This window comes from Oncorhynchus nerka, unplaced genomic scaffold (genome assembly GCF_034236695.1).
Source record: "Oncorhynchus nerka isolate Pitt River unplaced genomic scaffold, Oner_Uvic_2.0 unplaced_scaffold_897, whole genome shotgun sequence".
NCBI classification, from domain to species: Eukaryota; Metazoa; Chordata; class Actinopteri; order Salmoniformes; family Salmonidae; genus Oncorhynchus; species Oncorhynchus nerka.
The window spans coordinates 207013-217568 of NW_027040398.1; the positions used below are offsets into that span (position 1 = coordinate 207013).

The window sequence follows — 10556 nt, forward strand, 5'->3', positions numbered from 1 at the left end:
ATCGGAGCGGGGCTCCTCTCCCCATCCCTCCCTCTCCTTTGTCCATCCCTCTCTCCATCCAGCTCTCTATCCCTCTCTCTTCTCTCTCTCTATCCTTCCTCCATCCCTCTGCTGTTACACAGAAATATCACCACTCAGACATTCACAAAAATTACAAGTTCAATATTTAATGTCCTTGGCAATCCAAATCCAAAAGGTCATAATTCTTTGTAAAAGCAGACATTTTACATGATGAACGTAGCAGAAATCAGTGGGTTTCTGTTGGATTATATTAAAATATTCATATTAAATTAATCTTATTACAATTATAAAATCATCTTTGTAGCCACAAAGTAAGAATTGATTGGTTGAGATGCAGTTACCATGATGGAAAGATAATATTTCAGCCATTATTATATTAAATACATTACATTATTACATCAGTATTAAAGTCTGCTAAATGAAATGTGAAAGCTATAGACATTGATGGATTCTATTAAAATGTAACATGTTTCAAGTTAAACTGTAGTTTGTTAATATCCTGTGTAGTGAATGATTACTGTGAGTATTAATAGAGTTCAGGCCATGAAACTGTGTGTATGCTCATTTAGAAAGGTTGTTGACCTAATCAGATAACAGGAAATTGCCTAGGATCAGAGAGCAGGGTCAGGCCCAGAACAGAAGATGGATGGGGATTCTCTTGGTAATAAACACTTGAAACTTCTCTTGAGCTTTTGGTCTCAATTCCTTATTGCAAAGAGTTTGCAATAGCATTTTTCTTCTTAAAAGAACATGGTACAGTAAATTAGTCGTTACAATTACAGCTACTTCATCATGGTCCGTAGCAGATAGAGGCACTTCAGGAACATTGGGATTTCATATTTTAATCAATGGAGTAATTTTCAAGCTGCAATACGAAACTTTTAGGAAGCGGACCAAATTCACATAGAAATGTGAGTTATAGATCTGTCATTGTCATTGAAATCTAAGAAGTGGTAGATCTGTTTTGAGTGCTATTTCTATGCTTCCTGTTCTTAAGTTTCATTGTTGTGTCTTTTACTTCCGGTTTTGTACACCATCTTCAGAAAGCTGAAAATACAATATTTTGGTTATTGAAAAGATATTTCACAGCGGTTTAGATGGTACAATAACTCTCTACACAAAACCAGCAATGATTGCTTGTTTTGTCACAAACTGAACTTAGGCAAACTTGAATTTCAGCAACCAGGAAATGGCGGAGCGATTTCTGCATATTGCACCTTTAAATGTAAAACTATGGAGACTGTGAGGTGTGGAAATGTGGGTTCTGTGCTTTGTAAAATAGCACCTCCATACCTAAACAAACACACACCTACATCTCACCGGAGATTGACCACACACAGTGTCTCATAAAACCCATCCCCAGTCATCCCCATGCTACACAGGTGTAGCCTATTTATAGGCAGTCGCCCAAAATTCACCCCCTTACCCACCTTCAGCTCCCCCACCCCCTCAAACACCCTCGCCCCCTCCTGGTCCTTCACCTTGGCCAGGGTGAGATGGTAGCGTGGGTTAAAGGAGTCCCTGTGCAGCCAGCCCTGCTCTCTGAAGGCCTCCTGTAGGCCAGCATTTAGCTGCTGGAGGTGGGGCTGAGGCTGGGGGCTCAGGTAGAGAACTTTCCCACCAAAGTGCTTCAGTTTCAGGGGGAAGGAGACGGCCACAGGGGGGTTGCGGTCCAGGTAGGCGAAGCGTTGGAGCATCTCCCCAGCGGCAGTGACCTCGGCTGGGCCGGGGAGGACCAGGAGACACAGGGTGACGTGGAGGGAGGAGGGGGGCAACCAATGAGGGGCGGATGAGGGGAGGAGGGAGGTGAGCTCCTCCTGAAGGTGCTGGAAGGAGGAGAGGATGGCGGGAGTGTTGGCCCGGAAGGTGATGAAGTGGGTGGGCTTACGTTTGGAAGGCCGGCCTCCACCCCTCTCTGTTCTCTGCTCCACAGGCACAGAAGGACACTGGGCTAGGTCTGGGCCTTTCTCTCCATCCCAGTAATCTTTCCATTCTTCCTCCTTCTCACCTTCCTCCCCCCTGCTCTCGCTTTCACTCTGGGATAGAGACATCTGGTCTGCTATGACGACTAAAACGGAATCCTTCCCAACTTCCTCTTCCAAGGGTTCTGATTCTCTTCCTGCTTCCTGTTGGTTCAGTGGAGTACTTCCTGTGCCTGGTCTGGTCGACTCAGGCATCTGAACACTTATCTTGCTCTGATTTCTTTCCGCCATGTGTCCGTTTTCAACATCCTGTTTTATCAGGGACTCGTCACTCTCTTCTCCCTCCCCTGTAGTGATGACTCCATCTTGTTCTTCTCTTGATTCACGGTGGTCGTTTTTTGGGTCTTGTTGTTCAACATCTTGTGTCCCTTTCCCTGACAATAAACAAGCTGATTTTGAAGGTTAACCAAACATTATGACAAAAACATGTTATAGACTAGCAAAGTGAAGTAGAACAGTATGTTAATCCAGGTTCTAGAGCTGTGGAAATCCCTCCCTCCCTCTCCCTACCTTCCTCACTCCCTCTCTCTCCCTACCTTCCTCACCCTCCCTTCCTCTCCCTACAGTCCTCCCTCCCTCCCTCGTCCTCTCACCCTCTCTCCCTACAGTCCTCCCTCCCTCACCCTCTCTCCCTACCTCCCTCGTCCTCTCCCTACCTTTCTCCCCTCCCTCCCTCTCACCCTCTCTCCCTACCTTTCTCCCCTCCCTCCCTCTCACCCTCTCTCCCTACCTTCCTCCCTCCCTCGCCCTCTCTCCCTACCTTCCTCCCTCCCTCGCCCTCTCTCCCTACCTTCCTCCCTCCCTCGCCCTCTCTCCCTACCTTCCTCCCTCGCCCTCTCGCCTTCCTTTCCCTCGCCCTCACGCCCTCTCTCCCTACCTTCCACCCTCCTTCGCCCTTGCTGCTTCCTCCTCGCCCTCTCTTACCCTGCTCTTGCTCCTCCTCCTGTCCAAAGGGGGGCGCCAGACACTGTCCAGTGGATCCAAACACCCTGTCAGTCCTGTTGTTGCGGTCCCAAACTCTACGCCCTCTATGGGTGAAGTACTGAATCCTGTGTCTGGGCAGGGCTAGCTCAGAGGAGTAGTCACAATCGCAGGGGTCGGTGTCCCAGTTGAACTCAGAGAAGGGCCGCTCCAGCACCCCAAGGAAGCGGTCCACGTACCCCACCACAAAGTCCGCCGGCTCCACCGACGGGTCCCACAGGATCCGAGAGATGACGTCATCAGCTGTACGCATGCGGGGCTTCTTAGTTGATCCTGATGGGAGAAACACTTTGTTAGTTAGTTATACTTAGTTTGCAGTAAACAGGTATTTTAGTGGGTTCTCATATGTTCAGTTAGATTTAATGGAGGGAAATTGTACCTTTTCCCTCTGTGTCTTTTGGCTGGTTTGTTTTATTCCCTATTGCTTTCTTCTCGAGTTTTCCCTCTTTTTCTCCCTCCTTCCTGTTTTCCTGGTCTATAACAGCCTCTGGGTCGTCTAATGTTGGAGTGCTGAGAAAGAGGGAAGGAGAAAGAGGGATTGTATTCATCACTCTGGTCAATGTAAGAGCTAACCTGTTAGGTCCTCCTCATACTGATAGGACAGTGACCTTCAGATGGATGTATTTTAAGAAGCTTATCTATATGTCTAAACAGATACATTAATTTAACTCTGCTATTCTACCTCTTCACTTTCTTATCCTATGGAATTAACTACCTATCTATTATATTTCTACTGTGCTACATGACTTGATTACCACTTGGTTCAGAGGCTCTGTTTGCTGTGAGGGCAGACAGAGCCAATACCACAGATGCTGCTTCTCACAGGAGGAAAAACAATATCTTCCTCTGAAGATTCCACTGTCGCCAGGCAGAAGGATTAGTGATGAGAGGGAGGACTCCGATTCTGAGGGCCATCTGTTTAGGGCTGGCAGCTATATGCTTTGAAGATTTCTGTCTTTCAGTCTTATTTAGTTGTTCAAGTGGTTAGAAGTCTGAAATAGACTGAACTGTGAGTAAATATTAGCCCCTAACCCCTGGGCATTTTCAGTTGTTCCGAGGGCTGCACAAACATTTTGCATCAGACAATTTAAATCATGCATGTTAAAAATGGCAGGAGTGTGAAGCCATGTTTAGACATCACAGTAACAATGGCATCATGGCACCATCAAAAGTCAAAATGCAATGTTACTTAGCCATTGCCCTGCCATAGTTTTTGGTATATAACAATTTTCTTACAGGTCGGTGGTGATCGTGTTAGCTACAGACCTGTGAGATCGACGACACCTGTTTCCAAAACGACACTTTCCCAACAGGAAGAACTGACAGACACCTGCTCCCTCCTCCTGGCCTGGAACATCAGAGAGAGAGGAATGGGGGGCAGTTATTTAGCAGCCCGTCTCACCCAAAGTCAGTTACAAAACAACATATAATATCTGTATGGCCTTATATAATATCTGTATGGTAGTTTGTCCTTCCCAGTGTTCTCTGTGTTATCAGTGTCGTGTCTTTGGCTATGCCGGATTAAGTGATATGACATGCTATTCTATAAAATAATTTCTCCGTAATTAATATTACCTGACTGAGCTAATCATGTTAATGTAATTAACTAGAGAGTCGGGGTACCAGGAAAGAATATTTATAGAGCTGTTATCTTCCGAATAAACTCTTAAAGACCTAGTAATATTTTACATCAATAGCAGTCAATATTAATCGTCATCTTAATTCAGTCTCATCTGAAAGTTGTAAATTCTTGGTTATCTGCACGAACCCTGGCTAACAAGTTGAATCAGCAATGTAAAATTGGGTTTAATTATTTATTAATAAATACCTAACTAATCACACAGAATTACACATACACATAATTAAATCATAACTTGATTACAAATTACGTCATAAAGGAAAACATCCCTAGCGGGCGGAACAGATATGACAGCTTGTTACACAAAAGAAAAGGTCTGGGTTTGAGTGAAAGAGCGGGAAGACTGAGGAACAAAGGGCAAAGCTGTGCTATCGTAAATACAGTATCTTATGCATTCTAACTTACCGACAATTTGGAAAAGGAAAATGCAATAAATATTTACTCTGAGCTGCGCTTCGGTAGGTTGGTGGTAGATGGAAGGCCGTGTTACCCAACCGAGTCCTTTGTGCTTTGAAGAATGTCTCTGCTGGTAAATTGAATATGTTGTAGTAACGTCGTTGTGTGGTAGACCGGATACTCTGTCTGTTCCTTCCTAACCCTCGTTTGCAGCGGCTGTTGCTAACTCAACGGCTAGGAGGTATCACTTCTGTAGTGAATAAGAGTTAAAAGTTCATACCATTCGCAACCAAAGCTCACGCTGATGTTGGCTTCGTTCTGTAGTTATTATCTGAACCATTCTGACATCGGACCGTCGTCCTCGGAACCGGAGGTTATATTGTCGTCAAGGGCTTATATAGGAAGGGAGAGGAGGGCGCGTTTGATTTTTTTTATAGCCCATGTCCCTTCACAGGGGTGGGCCACTGATTGAGCAGAGCCCTATCTTATGAAAACCCAAATCTCACATTTTAGAAGCTAAAATCACATTTCATCCCATCACGAATAATTTCATATTCAAACATTTGAATTGAACAACAATTCCATGTGAATCCGATAACTCTGATGTGTAGACTTTCCACTGTAGAGTTTATGTCATCTTATCATTGATGAGAATGTCTCAGATGACAACCGAACTGACATCATATTCATTAAGTAACATCGCATATGTTCAATTGGTCGGATTACCAGAATATAGTTCTATTCCCCCCACCTTCTGATGTTCTCAGAATCTCTGTTAACCAAGGGTTTTGCAAATGTAACATCAGTAGGGTAGAGAGAGGAAAAAGGGGGAAAGAGGTATTTATGACTGTCATAAACTTACCCTCAGGCCAACGTCATGACATCAGTGACCTTGGATTTAAATTCCCATGTATTGGTCCACCAAGACCAGTGTGTACATACTGAAAAGAAGGGAGGGGGGGGGTCGCTGAGCCCAGTAGACTAGATTAGTTCATGGGCTCATGGAGAGATTGGAACAGTCAAGGAGAATGACACTCAACAAGGTCACGATGACCCCGAAATGAGCCCGACACGCTACCTGCCAGACCAGCCAACCTGACCAAGTCTTTACTGAACTGAAGGAGCCGAGAGAGATGGTGGTGGAACAGAGAGTGGAGCTGAGGAACATGATGGTGGAACAGAGAGTGGAGCTGAGGAACATGATGGTGGAACAGAAAGTGGAGCTGAGGAACATGGTGGTGGAACAGAGAGTGGAGCTGAGGAACATGATGGTGGAACAGAAAGTGGAGCTGAGGAACATGGTGGAACAGGAAGTGGAGCTGAGGAACATGGTGGTGGAACAGAGAGTGGAGCTGAGGAACATGGTGGTGGAACAGAGAGTGGAGCTGAGGAACATGGGGGCCAGAGTGACAGCTAGTGACAGCCAGGTGAAGGAGCTGAAAGGAGAAGTGGTGAACCAGAGAGTGGAGCTGAGGAACATGGGGGCCAGAGTGACAGCTAGTGACAGCCAGGTGAAGGAGCTGAAAGGAGAGGTGGTGAACCAGAGAGTGGAGCTGAGTCACTAAGACTGAACTGGACAAGAACAAGGTGGAGCCAATGGAGGTAAAAAAAATGATTAGCTAATATTTAAATTGAACAGACAATGAACAAAATAGCATATTGTTCTGTATGTTATTGCAGTCTCCAAAATAAATATTAAAGAGCTGAAAAGATAATATAGAATTTGTATTTATTTATAATTTTAACAGTTTAAGGATCTATAGCTCTCAAAATATGTTCTCTGTTTTTGTCCTTTCTAATTCCAGGCCAAGCAGCAGAACTGTCAGACATGCAGGCCAGGGACAGAGAGTGAGAGTGAGAACTCAGGTACAGTATTGAAAGATCTTAATGACGACAGATGAATAATTTGTTTACAGTAGGTAGGATTATTAATTTCCCCCAGTAGATCATTGAAGAGTTCATATTTGCTCTGAAATGTCTCTCTGGCCCAGGAGGCCAGACTGAGTGCCAGTGAGAGAGGTGGAGGAGCTGAAGAAGGAGAATGCAGGTTAGAAAACACACAAATGTAGTCACTGCGCCACATTGACATTATCTTCACAGGTGAAGGATTGCTGTGTATACTATATCATATAATGTGAAATAACATACATTAAACTGTATTCACAGACAGGCAAAAAAGTGGCATTCTATGCTGCTTTGACTGACTCTGGGAGGATAGGACCCTTCAATGCTGACATCCCACTGGTCTACAGTAAAGTCTTCACCAACAAATCAGAAAGGCCTACAACTCACTTACGGGTAAAAGCTCCAACTACCTACATGCATGGACATGAGTACATTCTGGGCCAGCTAATGTTACTGAGTGCTGATGGAAATTGTTGATCTCTTCCTGTTTCGGTTTCTGCTCTGATGCAGATATAAGTGATAAATGTTGACTAAATCAGATTCACTGCCAGTGATGCCCCTAGCCCAGGAGACATTGGTGTTTACATATACAAGAATGACAAGAGAATCATGTTTAATTATGCACACAGTCCTGGTGGAAATGGTAGATTTGTGGTAAATGCAGTGACTCTACTAGAGCTGCAGGTGGGTGTGGTCTACATGAGTCTCCCCTCAGGCATGGGGCTGTATGATGATTCAGATAGCCACTATTGGCGTTGAGGTTTCCTGCTCTTCCCTATGTGAGGGGAATCAATTCAAATCATAGGCCCAATAAAACTATGTAACTACCAATGAAAACTCTTAATACAATTATATTTATGAAAACTGATGGGAGTGATATCTAATCTAAATCACATACCGGCACACTTTGAATGATGTCCTAGTTGAGGATTTAATGAGCCTGTTTTTGTGCAACTTCTGATTAGGACAACCAGGACTCATTATGTCAGGGGTGTCAAACTCAATCCATGGAGGACCTAGTGTCTGCTGGTTCTTGGTTTTTCCTTTCAATTAATACCTAGACAACAGGGTGAGGGGGAGTTTCTTACTAATCAGTGACCTTAATTCATCAACAAGGGAGGAGTGAAAACCTGCACTCGTTCCTCCGTGGAACGAGTTTGACAAGTGCATTATTGCCTTTCCATTCATAAATCTCCCAATATATTAGCTGTCACTGATTTCCCAACATAAATGTTACACAGTATATGACACATCTGCAGTATTACTTGTGTGTAAAGGCACATATTTTGTCCTTACAGGAGGGGTTTCCCATACGAAGTATGATAGTGCATAAAACATTGCACATGTAATTCCATCCGTTCTTGGCACTGACAACATTTGGACTGGACTGACTTGGCTTGCAACCTAATGACACTAGAGGGGGTACACAGACAGTTTGGTTGGTTTCTCCCTTTCCCAAAAGTAGGAGTAGGAAGAACTCAGCCCTAGACACTGACCTAGGTTAGTTCTGTGTTTCCCTTAGAAGTTAGAGACAGTGAACTGATACTCGATCTGTGCTTCAGAACAACTTCTACCAGGAGCTTTCAGATAGAGTGGGGGAGTAACAAGTGGGAAAAACACTGCTTTCTCCCGAATATCAAATCCAATGTTATTAGTCCCTTGCTTGGTAAATAACAGGTGTAGACTAACAGTGAGATGTTTACTTATGGGCCCTTCCCAACAATGCAGAGAGAAAGAAAATAGAGAGATAATAGAAAAGTAATAACAGGTACAAGCAGATCTCAGAGAGATCATACTGTCTGATGAATACACTGTTAGATTCTGGGTTAAACTTGGAACATTGTTTATACTCAGAAGTATAGTATCTGAGAAGTGATAGAGACTGTTTTTTACATCAGAAGTTAATGGTTATCTGTAGGAGCCAGATGGCTTTGGAATGTGTTGGGTGGACAGGAGGAAGTCACAGGATTGCTATAGGGGATATGAGTGGAGATCTTTGGATTAGGCATCAAGGGGGTTGAGGTCAGGTCAGATCCCCCTTAAGAGAGAAGTAATGGTTTATTACCCTATCACTTCGTCTTCCTGTTGAACCATAAAAGATGTAAGGATTAGAGAGAAGTATATATACTTGTGGTGGTGGAAACATGATTTGTCTAATGCAGCTATATTGATCCTCTGGGAAGAAATAAACTTGGTTATGCTTTCATGGTGTCCGTTGAGTTATTTACTCTGAGAATTAGAACCTAACAACACAAATCAAATCAAATTGTATTGGTCACATACACATGGTTAGCAGATGTTATTGCGAGTGTAGCTAAGATACAATCAGTGTGGAATTTCTGTGGAACATATCGTTACTCAGGCAAACCCAGACTTCCTTCAGAGAAACTGAGGATGGGGTGAACAGTGGAGGCTGGTGGGAGGAGCTATAGGAGGATGGTCACATTGAAAAGGCTGGAACGATATCAAGCACATCGCACATATGAAAACCACGTTTGACTCCGTTCCATGTATTCCATTGAAGCCATTACAATGAGCCCGTCCTCATATAGTTCCTCCCACCAGCCTCGACTGGTGAACACCCAACTTCCTCGGAACCTCGATATTAAAAACGGTCCTTCATAATTTGATCATACCTTAATAAACTTCAGTGTTGTGTAATTATCAAAATATGAACGTTCCCTTTCACTGTCATTTCTGCTCTGCCTCTAAAGAAGCGTATATGCCCTAGTTAGGCCTACATCTCATGTCTACACGTACCAGCAGTGCACACAGAATCCAACTGAATGACAAAACATTACCTGCCGTCACCTGAGGTCCATCTTGGCTGGGACTGGCTGGGACCTCTGTCTTTGGCCCCTCTGTAGCTCTATGCTCCTGTGCTCTCCTGTCCTCCAGGTTCTCAGCTGAGTCCAAAGGCACACCTGTATCCTCTGACGCCATAGTCAATTAACCTGTGGGTGTAAAAGATTATTATACAAAAGTGTTAACTCTGTTTCTCACTGTTAACATGGCAATACAAGCACAACCAGTTAATAAATCAATAAATTAAGCAATAATAGATTTTGTAAATATAGTAGCTATATATTTAGAAGTAAGTTGTGCAATGTAGCTATAGTAGCTACCTAAGCTAAGGAGAACTGAGAGGTAGCCTTCCCTAACGAGGATGTAGCTACAACACACCCAAGAGTCAAGATAACAAGTTATACAATGCAACCAACATGTTAAACATGAATAAAACGATAATGTAGTACTGTATAATATATGCATCATGATACATTATTGTTGTTAGTTACCTGAATGTACACCCTCTGATTTATAAACAGATATATCACAGATTATGTCTGAAACTACCGTAAATGTGTACTTTGACCTTTGTTATGTTTGTACTGAGGGGGCTTGTGGGAAATGTAGGTCTAGGTCTATGTACCTCAGTGATGAGAACAGGCTTTCTCTTCGTTTAAATAATCATTCAAATCCTCAAAACAATTGATGCTATAATATTTTCTATTCTAGGCCGTTTATAAATTGACAATAGTTTGTTATAATTTCTTACCGAAGAGAGTATACCAAAACTGTGAGTCATCTCCTGGATCCAAAGCGCGTGACTCTCCTCATCACATGACGACTAC

The 10556-nt window shown here is 43.5% G+C and overlaps 1 protein-coding gene across 2 annotated transcripts; it reads right to left on the bottom strand.

The window, feature by feature from the left end:
- Window positions 1-147: 147 nt before the first annotated feature.
- LOC115119450 (leukocyte receptor cluster member 9-like) lies at window positions 148-10555 on the bottom strand. 2 transcript variants are annotated; one of them, XM_029648245.2, is made up of 6 exons: window positions 10481-10555; window positions 9726-9878; window positions 4251-4332; window positions 3364-3494; window positions 2928-3257; window positions 148-2377 (listed from the first exon to the last, which is right to left on the bottom strand). In XM_029648245.2, exons 2-6 carry the CDS (start codon window positions 9865-9867, stop codon window positions 1338-1340), a joined length of 1725 nt encoding a protein of 574 aa, XP_029504105.2. In that variant the 5' UTR covers window positions 9868-9878; window positions 10481-10555; the 3' UTR covers window positions 148-1337. The 2 variants fall into 2 exon arrangements, with proteins under 2 accessions (XP_029504105.2, XP_029504104.2); XM_029648244.2 differs by lacking the exon at window positions 10481-10555 and adding an exon at window positions 10221-10302.
- Window position 10556: the final 1 nt, after the last annotated feature.

Excerpts from the sequence above, each read along its gene's own strand:
- LOC115119450 (XM_029648245.2), bottom strand. The coding sequence starts at position 9,867 with ATGGCGTCAGAGGATACAGGTGTGCCTTTGGACTCAGCTGAGAACCTG. Across the intron at positions 4,333-9,725 it reads TGGACCTCAGGTGACGGCAG|GCCAGGAGGAGGGAGCAGGT; the intron begins GTAATGTTTTGT and ends CTGATGTTCCAG. Across the intron at positions 3,495-4,250 it reads AGGTGTCGTCGATCTCACAG|CACTCCAACATTAGACGACC; the intron begins GTCTGTAGCTAA and ends CCTCTTTCTCAG.